The sequence below is a fragment of the Eumetopias jubatus genome, unplaced genomic scaffold (assembly GCF_037043125.1).
Source record: "Eumetopias jubatus isolate StellerSeaLion01/CBP00866 unplaced genomic scaffold, mEumJub1_p1.0 scaffold_11, whole genome shotgun sequence".
In the NCBI taxonomy this organism is placed as follows: Eukaryota; Metazoa; Chordata; class Mammalia; order Carnivora; family Otariidae; genus Eumetopias; species Eumetopias jubatus.
This window is the reverse complement of record NW_028274817.1, coordinates 100,163,291-100,189,249: the sequence shown is the minus strand read 5'-3', so window position 1 is coordinate 100,189,249 and position 25,959 is coordinate 100,163,291. Positions and strand designations below refer to the sequence as shown.

Sequence of the window (25,959 nt, the reverse complement as noted above, 5' to 3'; positions counted from 1 at the left end):
TACAACCCTAGGCACATTATTTGAGCTCACTGAGCTTCAGTGTTTCAATCTTTAAAGTGAGAAAAATAATATCTACCCTCCTAAGGTCATAGTAAATATTGAGAACAAAATAACTTACATGAATTGCCTTGGTTTTTTATAGTACCACTCACATATTTGTTTAATTCTTTTTATATATGTTATTCCATGTGTTCCAAAGCAACCTTTTCCTTTTTGTTTTTTTGAACTTCTCTCTTGTCTTCTTTGTAGTATGAGAACCAGGCAGCTACCAAAGAGCTTATTAAATGCTTTCCCACTAAGCATTCAAACAACCCAATTAGATCATACTTAAAATAACAAGAGCTAACATTTACTCAGCTAGTACTGTGGCTTGGATCTAAGCGCTCCTCGTGTATTAGCTCATCTAATTCTCGCAACCTTGAGGTAGATACAAGTAATCTTATTTTATAGAGGTGGTGACCAAGATCAGATAGTTTACTGAGATTAGCTGTTTGTTCAGGGCCACAAAGCTACTACTAAGAAGCCAGCCCAGGCAGCTTGCCCTCAAAACCTGTACGTGCTGTTGTTATAGATCTTTAAAATGGTAATGGTGGGGGTTATGTAGCAGGAGAAGCTACAGAAGCAAGGCTCTAAAATACAAATGTCAGATGAGCCATGTTCACCAATAGTATTTGTGGAATAAATGGACCGATAAGAGAGAGAAGCTCTTTTTTTCCATATGCTGCTCACTGCTATATGAGGTATTATGGTATTATGATCTGCCGTAGTAATGGGCATGAACAAGAGTTTTGCATAGTTCAGAGGCCTACCACTAGCAATTTGAGATCCTTTCATTCTTACCTGGTTTTGGTCCCCTGACCTAGCTAGCCCTTTTGTAGGAGAAAATGACCAGGAATGGCTGACATGTTCAGCAACGAAAGAATTGAAGGAAAATGAACAGTTTGAATATCAGAAACAGCAAGGAGAATTTCTTATTTGAATGCACTTAGAGTGATATTTTTCCTCGCACCTAGATTATTGCAACATGATTTCCATCAATACAATCACCTGAAAACAACAGATACCATGGAAATTGTTTTATACAGTGAAACATGTTGGTATTTTGCAGACCAATTACTTGAGATTTTAGCATGGATATTACTAGTAGAGAGGAATTGCTTTGTACTGGACTTTTCTCTTGATAGAATGTAATAAGTATATATAGATTTCCCCAACTGTTCGAAGTTATGAACTGGGACTTAACAAGGAAGGAAAAATGTTTCAATATAGCATTATACTCTTACTGAATATTTTTCTTTATTTAGCTGATTCCTTTTTAAGTATTTCTCGAAGTTTCAGGGCAATAAAAAAGGAATACTCAAATCTTCAAATAAGAAAATACAATTTTATGAGCATATATTTTATTTCTGCTCATTCCCTGAAAGCCAGATCTATACTAAGGAAAATTCTATTTTGAACACGATTGAAACTTTATGAGTATTCAATATCCATCCCATTTCATAGATTTCAAATGGAGAGATAAACTGAAGCACAGCAGGGCTGCAAAGGACATTGTTTAGATAAACATATCTTGTCAGAATTATCCTGGTAGCAGCATTAGAGGCTCCGGGCATTATTTGGAACAAAGATTCTGGCTTAGGCTCTTAATAAGCAACATGGCATGTCTCAACAGACCCTTGGCTTTTAAGAAAATGTTTTTTTATTTTTGGACCACGTGGATTGGAATCTTTCCACAATACTACAAATATTCATAAAGGTATTCATTCCTAAAAGACAAAAGCTTAGAAAAACAGAACTGTTCAAATTACTAGATATTAGCAGAGAGATAAAAATCTGCCCTCCAGTCACTCAATTTTAATCTATATCACAAAAAAAGTCAATACAGTATCAAAAAAAAAAAGATTGCAAGGGGTAATGGAAAATGTTTAGACAATGTTGAATGGATAGTATAAAATAAATTAGTGTTATTTTCCTCTTAGGGAAAAAATAGAAGTTATTTTTCATTAGTAAAATGACAAATGACTTTCTATATAGTGTGTTCAGATTTGCATAAACATTTTTGCCAAATTTCCATATTTCTCAGGCAAGAAACAGATCACTTAACTGTGTAATGGGAATTCAGTCTCATACCGAGTATATCACTCACTAAACTTCATTCTTTTGGACCAGTATGTTGCAACCTGATGAAGAAGCCTCATGGTTCCAGTTTGAGGTATGAACATTCTACCACATCAATTGAAGAGCTATCTATGTTGATCATTACAAGGTGAATTTGCTCTTGCCTTGCTGGTTATACAAATGCCATTTTATAACTTACACAGAACTCTACAACTTAAGTGTATTCTTCCTGTCCAGATTAGCTATGGAAGAGAATGCTGAGCTTCTTACCAAACTAGTTTCTCTCCTTCCCAGGCTCAACACTGGACAATATTTTGCAGTTTCCCTTGCAATTAAATGTGGTCATGTGACAAGGTCCAGCCAACAGACTATGAACAGAATTTATGTGTGCCACTTCCAGGCCTGTCTCATAATAAATTCTAATGAACAATGTTTATTCCTCATCCGCCCATTAAATGCATAGGACTCAGATGATCTGGACACAAAAGATGGAAGGGGCTTGGGTCCCTGAATGACTTCATAGAGAACTGCTTATTTTGGACTGCACCAGAAAAAAAGTAAACTTATACTATGGTAAGCCACTAAGACTTGGGATCTGACATATAGTGGCTAGTGCTACCCAACTAATACGTTAGTATATATTCAAATACATTGTTTGAGCAACAATCGTTAAAATTTCAAAATCAAGAAAAGTCTATTTTATTTAACAATCAGGACAACTGTAAGATGAATGTCTTTAGGAAGTGAATCAAAACCTACATAATTTGCAGACCAAAAAATTATTCATTAAGAAAAACAATAAAACAGGATGGGACACGGTAAACATTCTAGAAGGAACACAGACTTTCAAGCCAGAAAGAAACATTTGCAAATTGCAAGCTCTGGTCTTTGCTTGTTTTGTAAACCTGAGCAATTTGATTAACCTTTCTCAGAATCTGTTTCCTCATCAATAAAATGAGGGATTATGAAATTTACCTCACAAGATATTATAAAGATTTTGTACACATGCCCACACACACAAGACCTACTATCTGCTACCTAAGAGGAACTCAACGAATAGTAGCTATTATCACTATTTACCTAATAGATACAAATATGACCAATAATATTTTTCATATATTAACACTTTATATTGGTTACTCTTTCCGCTCCCCCAGCATACTGGCTGCAAAGCATTCTGCTTATACTTCCTGAGGCAAGTGTTACACAAGAGAATGTAAATCATGAAGACATAGATTCTTGGTTTTTGAGGTTCAAAAGCCTAGGCCTAGAAAAAGACAAAAGATTTGGAAGGAAAAAAAAAAAAGATGATGAAATGAAGGATTTCCCTACTCCCACACTAGAAAAAAATTCCTCTGGTTGTGAGAAGGGATGAGAGGGGGCATGGGGACGTAAAAAAAAAAAAAAAATCAGTATTGATGTGTGTCCCTGAAGGGGAGGTAGGGAGAGAGAAGGGAGGAAACCTGGGGAGATGCACGAGAATCAGAGAGCAGAGGTGAGCTGGGCCTCATTCCTGAGAAGAGCCTCTGAGGGAAACAGAAGGAGAGTAGTTTCCCCTTCTGCTTCCTCTACTCCTTTTCCTGACCCTATGCACAGGCACTCTGAATCACTCTGTATAAAGAAGAAAAGAGTAGATGCAATGTCTAAGCAGATGGGCCTTCAAGAGGCTCCCAAGATTCCCACCCACTCCAGTATGGCAGAAGGAACAGTACACTGATTTCTGCTATTACACACTGAGGGCGTCACAGTAGCAGAGGGATGTCCAGGTATGAAAGATGGTCCAGGAAGCAATTGCTCGGACCAATAACCACGAATATGAGGAAGAGGCTGACCTCCCCATGGACGCTAGCCCAGAGAGACGACAAGCGAGGAGCAAATGTTCTGCCACACCATGCTCACCACACCCGCGGCTCCATGCTTTGCATCTACAGAAGCCTAGATTGATGAAAAATTTCTTTCCTCTCTTCCATGGAATTACATTCAGTTATGGAAAGATAACATCATGGACTGAAAAATCTTAGTACAAGAGTTATAATTTACAATGATTTGGCGTCATTTTTATGAATGCAACGGAGGTAAATCAACAAGTCATTATTGAAACTTTTCGTACATCTTTCCTTAAGTTTCATAGGCTTGTTAAAAGACTTACTTCGATCAGTAATGACTGTTCTAGCCTCTTGATTGCTGGTCTTGTTTTTCAAATTCTGGGCAGCGGTAATGAGTTCTTCCAACTGGGGGCGCCTCTGTTCCAAATCCTGCAGTGTCGCCTGAAGGAAAAAAATACAACTTAATATTGAGGTTCTCCAGCACTGTGCATTCCTTTTATGTGATACAAAGTAAAGTGCAATTTTCAAACCAACCAAAGCACTTTTGAAAGTTAAAAAAAAAAGATGTTACTGGATATAAATCTCTAATGTGTAAGGCTTTACAGAGAACAATTCAACAAGAAATGTGTTTCATTCTTAGATACCAAAAATATTTCAAATGAAAATCTTGATTACAGATCTGCTTCACTATTTAAGAGCTTAGATGGAGTCGTTTTAGAGTTCCTGGGGTTAGTTAAAACCAATGTACGAGCGCCACGAGTAAGAAATGCAATTTTGAATTATGACAATGTATTTAGAAAAGATAGCTCTTTATACTTGTAATCTCATTTTGTGTGGTGTCAACAGTCAGGTGTATATTTTAGCAACAGGAAAAGCATGGAAGTGATTTAAGAGAGGTAACTTCCTGAACTTCTTTGTACCTCAGATTCCTCACCTATGAAATGAGAGGGTGAGGCAGATGAGCCAAGTCAGTCCATCCCCAAAGGAAGTATTAGTATTAGTATTCATACAGATGACTTTAATTTAATACTGCATTAAGATAAAAGTACCAACAGAATAAAGCCAAGAAATATTTATTTATTTATTTATTTATTTTTTATTTACAGGTGACAATGTTAATTATTAAGAAACCCCTCCCTCCCTCCAGTGTCCATCTATTGTCTCTGTCACCTTACTTTCTCTACATTAAAGGGCCCATATCCCAGCAATATTTACAAAGAAGCTTGTGAAAAATAAGATCTCTCCCTTGTTTTTGTTCTAAAATGGAATACATTTTATTTCAATTTCGGAAAACATAATGAACATTTGTTATTAGTTTATAACCCCTACACACATTTTCTCATTTTTATTCTCCTAATAACCACACTAATAACTAAGCTAGAAGTCTTTATGGTCTTATATCTGATGCCGTTTCCACTATCTCATGAGGCCAGCGAATGTGAAGGGATGAAATGCGGTAGACAGTAGTGTTCCTGAAACTTAGTTATCTACTATGCTCTTTGACAACTACTAATTTTCTGAAGATTTTTGGGTTGAGAAAGGCCAAGTTTTGAACATCTTGCAGTGTTTCTTTCATGAACAGGTAGGGAGATAGGCCTTGTGATTTCAGCTCAATTGCTTTTGGTAGTATTAAAATAATGGCAAGAACTTATCCAAACATTACATATCTATTTGGAGTATTTTCCCCTCTCTGTATTGAAAAACTGGAGGGGCTAACTTTTAACCAATTTTCCACATTTATAAGCTGTGATTGCTCAGAAGAAAAATCCAATTTTCAGGTTTCTAACTTTTATGGTTTCTTTACACAAAAGGGTGTTTGAAATATGGAACAAATTGCCAAAGACAGCTATTGAAGTGAGTGGTGTAAGTCGGTTGGAGAGTACTGAACAAATTTTAAAATGGGAACCATATAGTAGTAGATAGATTTTATGAAATAAGATGTTTTCCAGGGTTAGAATGTTAAACTCTGGTCATCTGTGACACAGCAAGCTTAAAAGTTACTTTGGAATTCCTGACTCTTAAATATTTAATACAGTCAAGAGACTTTTTTAAAAACAGACTTAACCAGAACCCTCAGATAAAGTCAAATATTTCCTTCAAATTTAACCAGAAACTCTACATAACTGAGGTAGCAAAGTACAAAAATTCACTCATTTACCCATTCATTCTTTCATTTTGTACATCTCAAGGGCTGCGTATTGTTCTAGGCACTATGGGTTTAACAGTGGACGAATGGATTAGGTATGCTTTGTGTAATTTAAATGCAAATGTGTGATTTTTGATACTCGGAAATTTTTATATAACAAAAATTATCTTTATCATTATTTTCATTTGATTTAATATTAATTCACCCTCAAACACCCAAGCTATTCTTTGCTTTTCTCTTCTGGACTGGATATATTTCTCAATGTTGGCTTTACTTTTCTCCTTCTTTTAGGATCACAAAGTTCGTTTAAGAAGTATGTTGTAGAAGTAACCTGATCAACTTTAATCTAAATTAAACCTGACCACAATGAACAGCTTTTACTGCTGAAATTAGCAAGCACGTCAATTTAGACTTAACATAAGCCATTTTCCTCTCTAATGAACAAAATAGGTCTCAGGGTATTGTGAAACCTGTTCTCTAGTTGGGTGATTCTCTAATTCTGCTGACAGACGCAAGCTTTGTAAGCACCTGAGAAGATTATTAATGACATCCTTTGAAGCAGCCTCCTTAAAAACCTAAGGAGACTCACAGCTATAATAAAACTATGCATTTCTAAAGAATTTCAAAACAGGGGTGCCTGGGTGGCTCAGTCGTTAAGCGTCTGCCTTCGGTTCAGGTCGTGATCCCAGGGTCCTGGGATCGAGCCCCGCATTGGGCTCCCTGCTCCGCGGGAGGCCTCCTTCTCCCTCTCCCACTCCCCCTGCTTGTGTTCCCTCTCTCGCTGTGTCTCTCTCTGTCAAATAAATAAATAAAATCTTAAAAAAAAAAAGAATTTCAAAACAAAATCGTAACTCTTTATCCCGCTCTTTGGTCAATACGTCCAAAGGTTCATTTCTAAAAAGAAACTGTACAATAATAATACATATTGCTATGGGATTTATCAGACACTAATATACTCATTAAATAGTGGTTTCTCAGTAGAGTGGAATGGGCATTTTCTCCCTTGGTTTTCTTTCCAGAAATAAAGGGAAGGACTTGAATATGGCATATTTAAATTTTTTTTTACTAAGCTATTATAAAAACAGTGACTGAAAGACTTTCTTGCTAATGAACAGAACACACATGCAGTGAACAGAATGATTACTTCTTTCTTTTCTTTTGGTTTTCTTTTGAGTATATTCTATTTGCTATTATAATTTCTCTTACCTGACAGCTGGTTTTATAACCTCCCACAGATGGGAGAACACCTTAGATCTAATCATTAAAGTACCCACCTCCAAAATACCCATCTATGAAACTGTGTTCTTTGCCCCCATCTGGTGTTCTTACCAGATGCTTCTCTCTCCAGACCACTCTTTCTACTCTAATCCTCATCCTCAAATGACCTCCAGTCCTCTTCTTTAGCCCAATGTCCTCCTTCAAGCTGTAGTGGTCTATATTTGTCATGCTAAACAGGCAGAATGCTATTTATGCTTATTTGTTTTTCTGATAGAAGCCCAGGTAGACATTACACATATAACTTAAGTGAACAAAACTAAGACCAATACATGCTTAACAGTACCGAAGCATGATAACTGAGCATGTCTACATGGATTCTATTGTTCCGAAAGAAACAAACATGAGAGCAGGAAGGAATCAATGCTATTTCTAAGGGGTCGTAGGCCAGCTACTGGGCTTTACTAAAAACAGCTTACCCCTTGGAGATGAGAATTCATCATGGATTCCACTAGCTGAGCAAAGATGGAAGAAAAAAAATCTTCAAATACAAAGTGAATCAGAAGTCATTAATCCTACTAAGTCCCCCCAGGGTTGAAGGAAGTGGTTATAAATAGCAATCCTATGAAAAAAGGAGTTAAACAATGAAACTATACATACTCTAAGTAGGTCATTTTAGGCTCTCAGAAAGAATTACACTTTTTTATTATATTTGGTAAAAGAGAATTCTACCTAAATAATACTCAAATAGAAAACTCTATGGTTTAGTTGAATATTTAATATTTATATGTTTAAGGAAAGACCTTAACAACGAACTCTTTACATTTTTAATATTTTCTACAAAAATCAGCAATCTTCACATAGTTATATTTAGAACAAAAGCCTACAGTGATTTTCAGTTGTTGCCATTTTCAGGACACAAACATGACTTAAGCTTACCTGTAATGTAAAAATGTAGACCTTCTACTCTTTTATTCACAACCTCAAAAAATTAACATCAGGCTGCCTGGGTGGCTCAGTTGCTTAAGCGACTGCCTTCAGCTCAGGTCATGATCCCGGAGTCCCAGGATCGAGTCCCGCATCGTGCTCCCTGCTCAGCGGGGAGTCTGCTTCTCCCTCTGACCCTCCCCTCCTCATGCTCTCTCTCTGTCTCATTCTTTCTCTCTCCAATAAATAAAATCTTAAAAAATATATAAAATAAAATATTAAAAAAATAACCTCAAAGATGGACAAGGTGAAAGAGTTTACTAAACTACTTTATGGATGGAAAAAAAATAAGCATTTAAGGCAGGTAGGCCCTAAATTGTAGCCATTCTAGAAACTGAAGTTTTCCCTATGAGGATGCTACTATGTCTAGCCTCACTGAGCACCTTCATTCTGGCTTCTTTCCTTGCATTCAGCTGCCTCTCCAAATAGATTGGCCTAATCCAAAGCCGTCTCTATTTCTTCTACTCCCTCACATTTACATCTTAAACTGGCTTGGATATTTTCCTACTTGGTATAACTTCATTACTTCTTGTCTGAATGTTCTACCAGCTTCTCCATTGCTAACTTCTTCATAAACACCTTCTACCTGTGGTTATCCTTTTGTCCTCCATTCATTAGAGAAATACTTTTTGAGAAAGCATTTTATTTTTATATAACTTAAAACTCACAGAAAAATCACAAGAATGGTCCAAGAGCTCCCATGTATCCTTCACCCCGATTCACCAACCGGTAACATTTTGCCACATCTTTATTTATCACTTCCCACTCTATCATTCTCTCTGTGTATATATATCTGTACATACAATATAACAGATATGTTTTCTGAAGCACTGGCGAATCACCTGCCGCTACCATGCCCTTTACCTTTCGATATTTCAGTGTTTATTTCTTAAGAAAAAGGCATTCTCTTACATAACTTCAGCCCAATTTCAAAGTCAGGAAATTTCCTATGGCTTTAGTTCTATAAATCCAATCCACATTTTTTATCCGTAGTATGACAATTATCCCATGAGTTGCCTTTGATTTACTGGTCCAGACTCATGCATTGCATTTAGTTGTCATGTCTCTTTAGTCTCCTTTAATCTGAAATAGTTGTTTGCCTTTCTTTGAACTTCATACCGTTGACTGTTTTGAAGGCCAGGTATTTTGTAGAATGCCCCCCAATTTGGGTTTCTGCAAATAATTTTTTTGTCAGTCCTTGACCTAGGCACAGGTGATAAAGAAGGGAAGGAGGAAAAATTATTCTCCTCAAGGAGAAAATAAACTAGTAGTTAAGACAGGCAGTAAATAAGCACTTACAAAAATACTGAGGTGAGTATTATGGTAGGGGAAGCACAGGGAGTGATCAAAGCTTATAGGAGAGATAGGTAACCTCATTTAGGGGTTAAGGAGGGTCTTCGGAATGAAGTGGAACTTACATGGTCCTCAACTCGACTTTGTCTAAATTATATAAATTGTCTCTAAGACTTTTTTAAAAACATTCTTTTAGCTTTACTTGGGTTAAGTCCGACAAATAGAAATTGTATATAAAGGTGTACAACTGGGAGCACCTGGGTGGCTCGGTTAAGTGTCCGAGCCCCACGTCAGGGCTCCATGCCTAGCAGGGAGTCTGCTTGAAATTCTTTCCCCCTCCCTTCTCCTCCCCCTTTGCTCCTTCCCCTGCTCACATGCTCTCTCTCTCTCTCTCTCTGTCTGTCTAAAATAAATAAATAAATAAAATCTTTAAAAATAAAGGTATACAACTTGATATTTTCATTTATGTATACATTGCAAAATAATCACCACAATCAAACTAGTTAATATAGTCAACATCTTACAGTTACTTTTGTGTGTGTGTGTGATAAGAACACTTAAGATCACCCTTTTGGCAAGTTTCAAGTGTACATTATTATTAACTATAGTAACCATTCTGTATATTAGATGTCTAGAACTTATTCATCTTAAAAGTGGAAGTTTGTACCCTATGATCCATGCCGTCCAATTTCCCTCACTTTGCAGCCCTGGCAACCAATCATTCTACTCTGTTTCTATGAGTTTGACTTTTTTTAGATTCCACATATAAGTAAGATCATACGCTATTTGTCTTTCTGTGTCTGGCTTATTTCACTTAGTATAATGCCCTCCCAGTTCATCTGTGTTATCACAAATGGCAGGATTTCCCTCTTTCTTAAGGCTGAATAATATCCCATTGTATATATACATATACCATGTTTTCTTTATGGATTCATGTGTTGGCAGACATTTGAGTTGTTACCCTATCTTGGCTATTGTGAATAGTGCTGCAATGAACATGGCAGTGCAGATACCTCTTCGAGATCCTGATTTCATTTCCTTTGGACATGTATATTCAGAAGTGGGATTGCTGGACTATATGATAGCTCTATTTGTAATTTTTTGAGGAACCTCGACACTGTTTTCCACATTGGCTGTACCAATTTACATTCCCACCAACAGTGTACAAAGGTTCCTTTTTCTCCACACCCTCACCAGCACTTACAATCTCTTGTCTTTTTGAAAACTTATTCCAACAGGTGTGAGGTAATACCTCACTGTGGTTTTGATTTTTACTTCTCTGATGATTAATGATGTTGAACACCTTCTCATGTACCTGCTGGCCACTTGGATGTCTTCTTTGGAAAAGTGTTTATTCAGGTTTTCTGCCATTTTTTAAAGCCGATTATTTGTTTTGTTTTGTTTTGTTTTGCTATTGAGTTGCAGGAAGTCCTTATATATTTTGGATCTTAACCCCTTATCAGACAGACAGTTTGCAACTATTTTCTCCCATTTCGTAGGTTGCCTTTCATTCTGTTGATTTTTTTTCCTTTGGTGTGAAGCTTGTTTTTTCTTTTTTTTTTTTTTAATTTGATGCATTCCCACTAGTGTATTTTTGCTTTTGTTGTCTGTGATTTTGGTGTCATTATCCAAAAAGTCAAAGCCCAGACTAATGTCAAGAAGCTTTGCCCATGTTTTCTTCTGGTAAGTTTTATGATTACAAGGCTTTAAATACCACTGCTGCTAATACCCACTGTGGTGGCCATGACAACGTGCAAGACTTTTACAACTGGGACCTAAGTGACTGGGGACCCCAGCTGCTGCCTTTGGAAACCCATCACTCCACTGAAGAGAAGCCAAGCCTCCTGCAGACTGCTCCCCACCAATGACTGAGTGTGATAACAATACTAAAGCAGAGCCTTGTTTGGGAGACACAGGGCTCCTCTGGCTGCCTTGGGCTCAGTGACTTCCCAACAGCTCTGCTGAATCTTCCTTAGATCTACGGCACACTGGGATGCTTCTGCACAATCTCCTCTCCCTCTTTCTTTCACTTGGGGTCAGGCTTGCGTTTTGATTCAGTGGCTCTCCCCCCTTCCTCGACTTCCTCCCTACTTCCTTTCACAAAGATATTTCCTCAAATAAAATCATTTCCTGCTTAATCCCATCTTGGGATATTTAATCTCAAGCCCCAATGAATATACCCACTTTTGCCCTTTTTTTGACCCTAAACCTCTCATCAATGCTTCAGATCTACATAACATGGCGATTCCATGATACTACCACCTAGATGTCTAACTCACAGTTTCTGGACATTATTAATATCCTTCCTAAGATTCAAGTAAATTAGTATTTTAAAAGTACCTCTATTAAAAAACACTGCTACTTAAAAAAAAAAAAAAAAAGGATGTGGCCATTATTGTCAATGAGCCTAGAATTTAATTGGAGGAAAAAAGATGATTTAGGCATGTCACATGGTAATGGTGAGGTTCTATTCTACACATGTGGCTCAAGAATACTAGGTTATCCAAGCAAGCCACCGAAAATCCTTTTTACATAACAACCATTAGGCTTCCTGGAAGACATGGAAAAAGGAACTTTTTGGTAAGTTTTCAGGCTGGGGAAGATAGCGAAGCTAAGAAAAAAATATTCCATTGGATAGGCAGAGACCTCCATCAGGGCCAGCTTCATGGGTGTGCAACTTGTATAGTTGTACTGGGCTCTGCACACAGAAGGGCCCCGTGCTTTGTTTTCTGTGGTTCTGCTGCCATCTTGAAATTCTTTATTTATTTTTATGAACAAGGGGCCCTACATTTTCAAGTTTCACTGGACCCCACAAATTATGTAGCCAATCCTGACCTCGACCCTGAAGTGAGCAGAGAATAAAAGTTGTGTATCTTGTCTGAGGCACTAGTCAACTGGTGATGGGAAAAACACATCTGAACACAAATTATAACATGTCCATCAAATGCCTCTTGTTTAGTTCCTGAGAATTTACTCTAAATTTCTTTTAGTAGCAATCATGAAGCTAAAAGATACATGTTTTGGGGAAAATCTCTTCCGGTCAGGAAAGCAGAACAAAACAGGTGGCAGTCATCCAAGTTGGGACCCTATCAGTACCAATGTGACCAAAGTCACTGTGATTGGAAAGAAGTAAAGCAAGGAACCTCTAGAGAAAGGCATGGATCATCTAAGAATTTGGGATTAAAAGGGGAAGCTGTAGTTCTGGCAACAAAAATGGCTGTGGGGATCTCAAATTCCATTTGCAGTTTTAGCTAAGTATCAGTTGTTCCCAAGGCTAGGGTGGCCTTGAAAAATACATGAGAAACAACTAATAATTAGTTCCACAAACAGTTACTAACCTGCAACTGTAGGCCAAACACTTGGCTAACGGACATACACAAAGAAACTTTGACCTCTTTCTTTAAGGAACTCATCATCTAGCAGAAAATAAAGACTCACAAAGAACTAATACAGTGAGAAATAATACTCATAACGACAGCAATAATTGCTTATTAAGCACTTCCTATGTGCCGAAATGGTCTATCATAATCCACAGAGAACGGACTCTGGAGTCAGGCTGCCTGGGTTTGAATTCTGGCTGCCATTTACTTGGTTTATTATTTTTGGCAAGTTACTTAACCATTCTCTTCTTCATTTCCACCACTATAAAATGAGGATCACAAGAGTATCTTACCTCTTAACCTTGTTATGAAAATTGGGTTCATGTTTGTAGTAAAATGCTTGGAATACTTCTTGTTGCATAAGAACTATAAACGTTTTCAATAAAATTTTAATCAGTTTAATCATCATAATACTCTACGAGATAGGTACTATTGTCTCCATTTTACAAAGAAGAAAAATGAAACAAAAAGAAGTTAAGCAGTTTGCCCAGGATCACAGACTGGTAAGTGTTCAGAATTTCTAACACAGGACATTTGGCCCCAGAGCCCACACACTTAAGACACTATAGTACGATATGGTTACAAAGTAGGTATGCTGTAGTGTAATATGCATAACATAGTATGACATAATTATCACACAGATGAGATTAAATGGGACAGGAACACGACGTGGGAATATACAAGGGGAAATAAACTATTTATCTAATTACCTAAGGACTGAATCAGTCAGGGTACCTGCAATAAACAAATGGCCCATTCAAACTGGGAAGGGGAGTCTTTCCTCAAGGCCAGAAAAGCCAAGTGGAGGGTGCAGTTAATAGAATCTGAGAAGTAGCTGCAGGGAGAGGACCTCTTGATGGGAGCTGTATCTGTAAAGGGACCTGGCCATCGCCTGGCTCGCTCTCCTCCCTCCTTCGGCTCTACCAGTGCCTCCCACTAGAAGGACATAATCAACGGGAAAGAGCAAGCCCACTGCAGCTGCTCATGCTCTCCGGCCTCCCAGGATGCAACAGCAGGTTAGACAGTAGTATATCCGAGAAAGAGTCCAGCAAAAGTACCAAAGTGAATGGTGAAGACAGAAACAAGCACTAAAAGGAATCAGTTTGGGGAGTTATCACATATGGGAATTCTCTGGAAAGACTCCACAGAAGGGATGGGGTTGTAGTTGAACCTTGGAAGATTTGGCTAGGTCATGGGAAGGTCATTATAAGGGAAGGAAAGAGCAAAGGCAGAGAAATAAAATAAGGCTACAATTTCACTGGAAAGAATAGGAGATAAGTTTAGACAGGCAGAGTGGAAGCCCTCAGAGTTACATTGTGCTGCTCACATCCTGTCATTTATCCTCCATTTCATACATTTGGTTTACTGAGAATTAAATTTGCTGTGTGGGGCACCCTGATTAGATAAAAGACAATTTATCTTGTTTTATGGTTGGGTTTTTAAAAATCCGTCTGAGGTATTTGGATTTTATCACAAGGAACTGGGTAACGATGAAGACTAGAAAAACTGAAGCTATGGGAGCCAAGACTTGTGTCACTCCATGCCTTTGTGTACCTTATTCTTTCTGGCTGGAACACCTTCCTCAGTTCTTGGTCTTTTCCTGGAAATATGGTACACAGATAACCGCAAGTGAAAGTGTTGACTGACCAAATGACTGGACACAATAAGGGGAAACGGTGATACAAGAAAGTGAATAATAACTGGAAGGGTGTGGAAATTACTAGAACACACCTCCCTGTTTCAAGCAGTGTTTATTAGTATTATAAAAATTAGTGATCATTTGGCTAACTTTAAATAGGAAAAATATGATAGCTACTTAAGAAATTATTATTGGATTCAAAAACCCATAGGACAGTCCGTGGAATTTATTTCTCTATTTCTTTGTAATAATGTCGTTCTTATTTGTTGGCATTTTGGGGGGCTTAACAAATTTATTTTAAGCCTCCCAAATTCGAGGCCTTTCTTGTAATGGTGTACTATAAAGCTAATCTACTATTAGTATGTTATTTTTTAAAAAATTTATTTGCGAGAGAGAGAGAGAGAGAGAGAGCACGTGCAAGCAGGGGGAGGGGCAGAGGGAGTGAGAATTGCAAGCAGACTCCCCGCTGAGTACAGAGCCTGACTGGGGGCTCAATCTCATGACCCTGAGATCATGAGCTGAGCTGAAATCAAGACTCACACGCTTAACCGACTGAGCCACCCAGGCGCCCAACTCTTAGTATGTTATTTTAAAAATAAATTCTCTCCTGTGGTTGAAAAAGAGATTATGATGATCATTTCCAAGTTATTCTGCCACAGAAAACTTAAAGGACTGATTTACTTGTCATTTCATGAACCCCTTAATACACAAAAATGAAAACTCCTTTCAGTGACATGAGCCAGTAAGTAAATAATGTGGTCTAATTTGGGGATCTTGAAATATAATTTCAAAGTCAAGAAGAAAGAAGAATTTTAGGCTACAATTTGTTGATAATGATTTGCAAATACATTTCTAAGCTGACAGAAAGGGCGCTGATATTTTTAGCTGTTCAACATTAGATCTGTTATTCTACATTGTTCGCAGTGCTTGAAACCCTATTGTTCTGTAAATTTCACAAGTTGAGAAAGGATAATTGGGGCAGTTTTAAGACCAGTTTCTGTCGTGCACATCACATTCACTTTTGATGTTATGACCCAGCGGAATAAGTGACGTGGTTTTTTTCTCCCTCCATATATTTTAGAGGAAAGGGAAAAGTGAAATCGTTTTACAGTATCCATATTTTGGGATTTTTTTCTGCTCCAATGTTCCATTATTCTTTTCTTGTTCAACCTTGAATAACACCATTTTGGAGGCAGTCTAACTTCAATTGGTCAAGATAAATCATCTTTTATCTAATCAGAGTGCCCTATACAGCAAATTGAATTATAAGTGAACCAAATTAATAAAATGGAGGATAAATGACATGACATGAGCAGTGAAACCGAATTATCTGAGGGCGTTGTTTGTAATATTTTGCCTGGCACAGAACATCCTGATTTTGCATCCTAAAGATGTTGTCCAAAGCCATAGCAATGCAGATAAAGAAGGCCAGCGTTAACAGGTAAGTGAGCACCAATCAATCAAATGGGCAGGAAATATTTATTGGCAGGATTCTACGCACAATACATTACAGTAGGAAATGTGCTTTGCACGTGATAGAGGATGGCAAAAAAGAGCATCCTCAATGAATTCAAGGACCTTGCAATGAGCTCGCAATGCCGTTGGGGGGACGACCTTCAGGCCTGCCCATTCGCAGTCACACATGCAGTTAGCCAATAAGAGAACACGGCATGCAAATGACAAACGTTACAGTCTACACACTATAGACTCTATGCTAACAGATTCTGAAGAATGCAATTCTCATATGAGCATGCTCAGGGAAAATACCTTAGAGGATCAGGAACCTGAACTGTCATTTGGGGGATGAACAGGACTGATAATGACCTAATGATGAGAGGGGCGATTCCAGGGCAAGGATTGAGCTTGCACCAATGTGTGGAGGCACCAATACGCTAGAGTGCTTGGAAGAAGGGTGCGTGTGCAGTGGGCAGAACTATGATGACTGTGATCCAGCTGGGGAGGGAGGCAGGGGCTCAGACTACCAGATGAATGAGTAAGGACGTGATGTTGAAGGCAGTGGGAAGCAATGGAGTCTTGAGAACAGAGGAAAGCCACGATAAAAGTGGCATTTTAGAAATATTAACCTTGCACCATTGCATCCAACGTTCTTTTGAAGAAAGGACTGGAAAACTACATTGCAACAATCCAAGAAAAACCTCTTTTAGCCCCTCTGTTTCAATTTCCAGTCATGAAAACATGCAGAACATTTTTTAAAAAGTAGGCTCCATGAGCAGTGTGGAGCCCAATGCAGGCCTTGAGCTCATGACCCTGAGATCAAGACCTGAGCTGAGATCAAGAATCAGACACTTAACTGAATGAGCCACCCAGGTGTCCCTGCAAACCATTTCTAACTTAACCTCATGCAGCCTTCTATTTCAGGAGAAAATACCGACTCCACAGCATATAAGCAAAATAAATTCAACCCCACTGCTGGTAAAACAGTGTCCCAGAGAATTATTATGCATATTTTCTGATTACATTTGTAACATTATGTTAAATTAGACGGGAGTAGAGAGTGACTGTAGTTTCAGTTTAGAAAAAAGTAAACATTTGGAATGCTAAATTCTTAGATTTCTGCTCTGAAGAGTAAAGAGAGTATCAGAGTAGGAGAGAGCATTGGGATCCCTCCAGAAATATAACTCCAAAGATTATTATCAGTGGTAAAAAGAATAATCAATATACTATTATGACATCACATATTGTGAACGTAACATTGCAATGTCCTTTTATAACTATCATTGCATTAGACCTATGATATTTTCTTTGGGAAATGAGTCTTCAGATGATTCTCCAGGTTCTAGGAAAGAAGCCTGTTATTTAACGAGTACTATACTAATCCTTTCAAAAATAAGGCTCAAAGCAAATAAAAGGTTGTGCTAAGAATGCTTTTAGCCTTTTCATGTTTTCAAAACATTTTAAAGATACCACTTATTTAGCTGAGACAAGAACCTTGGTTTTTATTGCCAGTGGCAGCCACCAATAAACTGAGGCAAAGTAAGAGACATTACAGTCCTGTGACGCTACCTGTACATGCAAGTCAAGAGGGGAAATGAGTGATTATCTAGAGGCAATTAAAACTCATGTACACGGTCAATCGGTGTAATTCAAGCCCCCAAATGCTCTTTTCCTATCTTCGAGTGGCGCACGTGAAGACATGAATTACCAAAATAATTGGCACAGCTGTTCGATTCATGCTGCCTATAGAGGGAGAGAATCAGGCTCAGTTTATTCATCTGTAAAATGAGGATAATTACATTTGTATCAACCAGACTGGGGGAGATGAAAGTAATAAATCTATTTGTCAGCATTCAAATACCTTAGGTAGAAATTAGTCAAATACAGCTAGTCCTGGTCTCTTTGTAAGAACAGCAATTGAGGAATATGTTATGTAGAATGTATTTAATTGATGGGGCCTTGACCTTCTGACGTCACTAAGTTCTGAGTGCCACAAAGCCAAGATAACAGATAGATAGTGAACAATTCTGTGCTTGTGCTAAAAAATGATATCTTCATGGTATGGAAACCTCTTGGAGCTTTACAAGTAAGCGTAAGATGAGGGAAAGCAGGAGGGGGGGAGCGCAAGAGCATCTGTGTGCACTCACACAGGAGATGCAATATGCGAAAGGAGAAGCGAAGTATGCACAAATCTCTACCATACCTTTGCATCAAAACAGTGCACTGTGTACCATTTAGACATATGTAGGAAGAAAAAAAAGCTTAACCATTGGGCCTCATGCTTCATAAGGGACAACATACTTTGCATATTCTCAGAGACTGATATTAATCTGTTTCTTCTCAGAAATTATACGACTGGGGAAAGATAACAATCTGCCTTTGATTGGGTACTATGTGTTTAAGCCCTGGCTTAGCTGTAAATCATTTGTGAAGATCATTTCTTGATTGGTGAATAGAGTTGCTCTCACGGAGTGTTAATACACTTGCAGTGAAGTGTTGCTGGGGGTAGGAGGTGTTAGACATTGATCAGGAGCTTAAGAGATGAGCTATTTATTTTTGCTGTTGTAAGAGGAAAATTTCTATAATAAAACAATGATTCTGCTTCTCTGTCAAAAAAAATACCATTTTATGACATAAAAGCTCTCTTCAGTAAACAAAGAACAGACTGTTATTGAGGGACATAAAAATTACAATAGAATATATTTCCCTGCAGAGTACAACGGCCTTTAACTCAATTGGAACTTGCAGTGTGACAGCTTTTAAAGGAGGGGACACATTCTAGGGGGAGAATCTCTGATGTACTTTTCAATTCCCTGGCTGTACTAGTTCTTATCCTATAAAAATGGGTCTACATTAGCACACCGTGCCAGTAAATCACACACTTGCTCTGCGGCATGAAAAAAGCACAGCGTTGGGGGGGGGGGGGGGGCGGTGCTTTATGGCTTTATGTGGCATAGTTCCAAGCAAACACATGGCTCAAACGAAGCCGATTCTGAGGAATATGGAAACTCTATGTTCTGTTTGATAGGAAAATGTGTACAGTTTCCTAATTGTGAGCCTCTAGATGTGCTCCAAGGGCAAGTATAATCAGTTCTTAAATGGATTTTGTAATGCTGCATACCTAATCAAGCTGTTTACCTTATAGGGAAGAGTTAAGTTTAATTCTCTGTTTTATTGGGAAGGGTGCTTATTATTAACACCCATTTCAATAAATTTTAAGTAATTTAAAAAGAAGCAGCAATCCCTGGAGAAAGGATGCAGGCAGAATTCTCTATTTGCTTTTCTGTTTTATTTACGTAACATGAGCAAAATTGCTTACCCTTTGCTTCCTCAGACATTTTGGTGGCATGGGACCAGGTGAGACAAAAACTGGTAATAATACATAAAACAGTACTGTCAGTTGGTTCTAATTTCCAATACTTCAATCTCAATTCTCTCTCTCTCTTCTAGTAATGATCTGCCTTACTTTTAGCCGGAGTTTTCTCTAAGATAGTGGCCAGAGGGGGTGGTAATGAGGTCAGTACTTCAATTAAAACTTTACAAAGTGAGGTAGGCTAATGTGAAAGCTAATTCCGAGCTGTTGGTTCACGAACAGGATGACATTATACACGAGTAGTGACAAAAGTAACTCATACCACCTGTGTTACTAAAGAGAAGTCTGAGTATTAAATATTTGTACGATGGGCGGCCCAAAATGGAAGGTTAAAAAACCAAGAAGGAAAGGGAATGTGAGGGAGGCAATTGATTAAACAGTTTGGTTTAGTAAGTATCCATCTTGTAATCTTTTAATAGTAATTATCTTGATCCACTCAAAAGTACAGTACTCACCACCAATAACTACTAAAACTTGGCACCCCATTCCTCCAAAAGTGCACCACCTTACAATTCAAACTCCTATAGCATTGCTTCTTGGCCTTTTGGCTAAGATCAAGTACAAACTCCTACGGTGTAACAATTGCAACACAATGAGAACTAGTGTTGAGTTTCTTGCGTGCCAGAGATTGCCCTAAGCATCTTACCTATATTAATGGAGAACAACTATCTGAGCTAGGTACTCTTACTATCTTTTATAGACAAGAAAAATGAGGCACAGAGAGGTTACATAATTTACTCAAGGTCACAAAACTAAGATGTGGTAGAGGTAGAACAAAATGTCCCAGATGCTCCTTTTCCAGTACCTCATAGCCAGAACTTCATCAGCAGCTACAATGTAGCAGAAGCTGGGTTCAATGTTTCACAGACATGATTTAATCTTGACAGCTACCTAGCTGGATACCAGATATCCATTCTTACACATGGGCAACTTTCCCAAACACAGCCAGCCACTTGGGAGGAGAAAAGCATTTGAACTCAGAGCTGCCTGACTCCTAAGCCTATCCCTGTCTGCATGCCACAGACCTTTGTACAAGCTACTCTGCTTTCTCTTCTCAAACATATTCTTCACTTTCTTGCCCTTGTGGCACTTCTCATGCCACTAAACCCATCAAGGCTTCATTGCTGTTCAACAGTATCTACAGTATCTAAAACTGAGTGCAAGGGCTTAAACAAATCATGGGGGGTGGGGGTGGGTGGGAATGAAACAGGAGGGAAAACTACATAATTGGTTTGTTACTGTTTATTTTTTCCCAACTTCATTTCCAAATGGACACTTTCTCTGTTTTTATCTTTACTGTTTGTTATTCCACACAATTGCATTCAAATTTGTCTTTTTTTTTTAAATACTGGAAATACATATTTCTATGGTTAAAATGGACGGATCATGACATTTTCTCTATACCCTATTTAATTACTTATAATTAAGAAAAAAATAAGTCCCAGTAAGAAAGCCTGTATTAAAATTATGCAAAATCAGTTATTATTAAATTTCACGGTTATATTAGTTTCTTATGGCTGTTGTCACAAATGATCACTAATTTAGTGGCTTAAAATAATCTGCATTTATTGTTTTACAGTTCTGGAGGTCAGAAGTCTGAAAATAGGTCTTAGAAGCAAAAATTAAAGTGCCTGCAGAGTTTCTGTTCCTTCTGGAGTCCCTAAGAGAGATCCGGTTCCCTTGCCTTTTCCAGCTTCTAGAGGCTGCCTGCCATCCTCGGCTCTTGGCCCTGCTGCCCATCTTCAAAGCCAGCAGGTTAGCATCTTCTCATTCCTCCCCCTGCCTGCTTACATGATCACATTGCCTCCTCTCTTCTAAGGACCTTTGTGATTACAATGGGCACCCAAAAATAATCCATCAAGATCCCCCTATGTCAACATCCTTTTAAAAAAAAAAAAGATTTTATTGATTTATTTATTTGAGAGAGGGAGAGTGAGAGAGAGAGCACAAGAGCGGGGAGGGTCAGAGGGAGAAGCAGACTCCCCGCCGAGCAGGGAGCCCGATGCGGGACTCGATCCCAGGACTCCAGGATCATGACCTGAGCCAAAGGCAGGACGCTTAACTGACTGAGCCACCCAGGTGCCCCTGATGTCAATATCCTCAACTTCACCCGTCTGCAAGTCCCTTCCACCGTGTAAGGTAACATACTCACAGGTTCCAGGGATGAGGACATGGTTATCTTTGGGGAGATATTAGTCAGCCTAGCACAAATGTTCTGCTGTCATTTAGCATGAAACTGCCTGCCATGATGTGGCACACTTCTTGGGACTGGTTCAGTGCTAAGTGAAAGTCAGTGTCAAGGGTTATAAAATTCCACAATCTAGAAAGCACAGGAGGCATTAAGCAGCGAGAATCCAGCTCTCCAGGGCGGACCTGGTTTAACCAAAGGCCTCCAGAGGCAGGAGAGGTGTATTCTCGCCTCTCCCTCATCTCATCACCAAAAGTCCCTCTGAATGTCCCTATTAAGAGGTGGAAACAGCAGCTCACAAAAGCATCACATTAAAAAAAAATTAATGAACTGTGACTCCCTGAGGAAATCAGGGTGTTGCTGGTTTGTGACAAGCAGCTCTTCCAGGAGTGAATCCTGGCAGAGATCCAGAACAAAGTCCTTATCTTTGGGGGACTGACAGCCCGCAGGAAAGGAAGGGGTAATGCCTTCCTGGATACAGACACACCAACTTCCCCTCAGCTTTGCCCATTCAGCTTCATTCTCCCCCATCAACACCCACTCATCAACACTAAGCCTTCTTCCCAGCTGTCTTCTTCCCCCTTCTCATTTTTAAACTGCTTCTACTTTTTGACTTCTTTTCTCTGCAACAAGTACTACCAAAAATCTGAAAGCCTTTTTTTTTTTTTTTAATTGTTACCATGGAGAGGGTAATTTTCTCATCAAGGAAAGGAGGCGGTGCTGAGGGTGAGGAAGAGCCACATATGAAAACTGAGAGTTAGCCTCTGTGTCTTTTCAACAATATCCAATTAAATCTTTTCACTACCATACACAAAACAACAAGAACACAGTGGGTGGCCAATTTAGCCCAAGGACTTGAATGAATCAGTAGGCTCTGAGATAATGTGTTGGGGGGCGGAGAGGGGAGTATGCCAGAGGTGGGGAGGCAGGCCAGTAATCCTGAAACGGGGAACTAATGAACAACGATCACTGATAGATAATTACTATGCAGTTGTTTGAATTGAGGTGGCTTTCTATCATTTTCAGGTAAATGACCTTCAGGATGGCAGAAGATTTTCTCCCAAATGATGAAATACTAACATGTACACAAACAAAACAGAGGGAAGAGACCTGTGAAATGTTCCTCAATGATAAGTTGAAAACAAAGTGGAAGAAAATTCAAATACAGAATCATCTGGTGGCGAAACATCAGTGAGCTTTTAATTAAGTCTAGAATTTTATATTTCAAACCAGAAAGAAATCTATCGCTGATTCACAGATGTGCCAATATTAAGAAAGACCCGAAATATTAATCCTCCGTTCTAATTCTCAGGAGATGAATCATACATAGGCTTTATTCTTTCTGATCATTCCGAGCAAAACCAAATTAAGAAATTTTTAAATGATGAGGTATCTCAAAGTACAATGGATAACTCATCATCTCTCTAGTAGAAGAATCCTGCATAAATCCTGTACATAAATATTATGCCTAAAGGCTTGCATCAACAAGAGTAATCAAAGGAAAAGAAGTGCAAAATAGTCAAAGCATACATTTAAAATGTTGGTGGTGATGACATTAACAGCAAAAGTTGGGAGTTGAAGCGGTGTCTTGATTCTCTCTTTCCCATTACCCACTCCAGCTTTTAAAAACATGATGAGTTTGTTTCACAGAACATAATGATGAAACGTTTTAGATATACAAAAAGGTACAGAGAAGATAAGGCTACAATTGAAGTCTATGACATGGCTCTGTCAGTCCATACACGCATCTGGTGTAAAAGTTAGAGCACGGACTCACTTGAATTCGTTCTTTAATGTAAAGGTTCATACTGGAGAGATGCTTATTTTTAAGAAGAGCAAAATTATTAGAAATTATTTTTGAAAACTATTTTAAGATCATAACCTTTGTCTACCTTGGAATTAGTCACAAAGTTGGGAGACCGAGAATAGCAAATAAGGGCACTACTCCAAAGCCCTAACCCAAATGCAGAGCACCAGGCAGCTCTACCCCAAGTCCACCCACCTATGATCTCATGTGACTTCACAGAAAATTCACTATCAGCCGGTTTGTTTACAATAAATGATTCTCCTATTGACAAAGCAGAAAATAGAGATAGATCAACAGGAAGAGAGAAAGAAAGAAAGGGAGAAAGAAGAAAACAAAGAGGAAGCAAAGGAAAGAAGGGAGGAAAGAAGACAGAGAAGGAAGGGAAGAAGGGGGGAAGGAAGGGAAAGAGAGAGAAGGAACTCCAATTTATGGGATACTTGCTAATCTATTTCCTGTTAGCATTTTCTGCTTGCTACTTCACAACAGCACCAGACAAAAAGACTACATTATTCTAAATTAGAGACTATCAGATAAACAAATAAAAACTAAGATGATTTGCATGAAAAGGAAACAATAAGCTCTTTTCACAACACTGAGGGTTTCATTAAGCAAAGTTGTAAGGAAGAGCTACATATCTTTTCAATCTCTCAGTTATTGTCGAATCTGTAAATCCCATGCCCCATTACCCCCATACAAGCCAGGGAGATACTCTCAGATAATAGTACTTCATTTGTGATTGAACCAACACAAAAGGGGTGCCTCTTCTGAATACATACAATGAATTTTTGATTTGGGGACTTCATGCTTTGTTTCCTTGTTAGACCACTTAAAATAATCAAATTTCTCATGTAGTTAGGGCACAAACAAAGATGAAAGAAATGTCCCACTTAAAATATTTGTGGATAAGGACAGAATCCTGGCAACAATACTTGTTGACCCAGGGGCGCCTGGGTGGTTCAGTGGGTTAAGCAGCCACCTCTTGGTTTTGGCTCAGGTCATGATCTCAGGGTCCTGGAATTGAGCCCTGCAAGTTCTGCACTCAGTGGGGAATCTGCTTGAAGATTCTCTCCCTCTGCCCCTCCGCCTGCTTGTGCACATGCATGGGTGCCCATATTCTCTCTCTCTAAAATAAATAAATCTTAAAAAAATCTTAAGAAACCAGTTGACACAGAGTTGGCTTGTTTACTAGACAGATATATTCTTAAGTCTCAATATCCTAAATCAAGGCAAACCTACATGTACATATTTCAACTGCCCATGATGATTTCTATAAGGAAGATAAGTTAGAGGAAGAAATTTGACCTTGGAGATTATAAATTTTTGAAGACTCTTGATGCATGTTAAAATGTCTGTGGCAAAACAAAACAAAAACCAAAAATCATTTTTCATGATAAAAATTATGAGTTATATGTTATGAAGTCTGTAATTTACTTTAAGATTCTTCAGCACAGATATTATACATGTGACAGTATGAATGTGTTAGCAGTCAGTTGCCTCAATCAGGAATTCGTATGGGGAATGGGGTCAGACTTTAATCAGAAAGGTCAGATTCCTGAGGCAGGTGCTACAAGCATTTTAACCATTTTAATCACAGTCAACACCAGAGGCCTTGCTAATGAGCAAAATGAATGTTAGAAATGAACTTTCTTTTAATTTAATTTTATTTTAAAGATTTTATTTATTTATTTGACAGAGAGAGAGAATGAGAGCATGAGCAGGGGGAGCAGCAGAGGGAGAGGGAGAAGCAGGCTCCCCGCTGAGCAGGGAGCCCGATGTGGGGCTTGATCCCAAGACCCTGGGATCACGACCTGAGCTGAAGGCAGATGCTTAACGACTGAGCCACCCAGGTGCCCCAGAAATGAATTTTCATTTATGAGATTAGTGTGATTCAAGATACATGTTTGGGTTAAAATATATTAGAGACACTTCTCATCTTTATCAGGACCAGATACAAAAATCCAGCAAGCTAATGACCCTGCACTTTCTGGAATGGTACCCAAGATTTGATGTCCAAACCATGTTGTATCTCTACACTGAATTCAAAGATTCTGATTGCATGATGCCCTCCCTAAGGTTAACTGAATCCTACCCTTAAATTTTAGAATATTCACGTCTGCCTTGACTAAATCTTTTACACAGATTGTGATCATAATACCTGATAGTGAGGGTAGGGGAGAGTAACCAACCCTTACTTACCATACTAAGCTTTTGCTACTGCTATTACCAAAAACTAATCTAACAGCTGTGCATAACAATATTAACCTAGGACAATAACCTTGTGCAAGCCACACACTTTAAAATTTATTCTTTTTTTTAAAGATTTTATTTATTTATTTGACAGACAGCGAGAGAGAGAATACAAGCAGGGGGAGCAGCAGGAAGAGGGAGAAGCAGGCTCCTGCGGAGCAGAGAGCCCGACGTGGGGCTCGATCCCACGACCCTGGGATCATGACCTGAGCCAAAGGCAGACGCTTAACCGAGCCACTGAGGTGCCCCTAAAATTTATTATTCTTTAAGGCAGTATAACCAGTA

The 25,959-nt window shown here is 38.6% G+C and overlaps 1 protein-coding gene across 3 annotated transcripts in view; it reads right to left on the bottom strand.

The window, feature by feature from the left end:
- Nucleotides 1-25,959, bottom strand: part of DMD (dystrophin) — a 1,674,912-nt gene that overhangs the window by 581,085 nt on the left and 1,067,868 nt on the right. For all 3 annotated transcript variants that reach the window (XM_088028834.1, XM_088028835.1, XM_088028836.1), the window contains one exon: nt 4,268-4,385. In XM_088028834.1, coding sequence (XP_087884960.1) covers nt 4,268-4,385 — 118 coding nt within the window. The remainder of the gene's footprint in view (nt 1-4,267; nt 4,386-25,959) is intronic.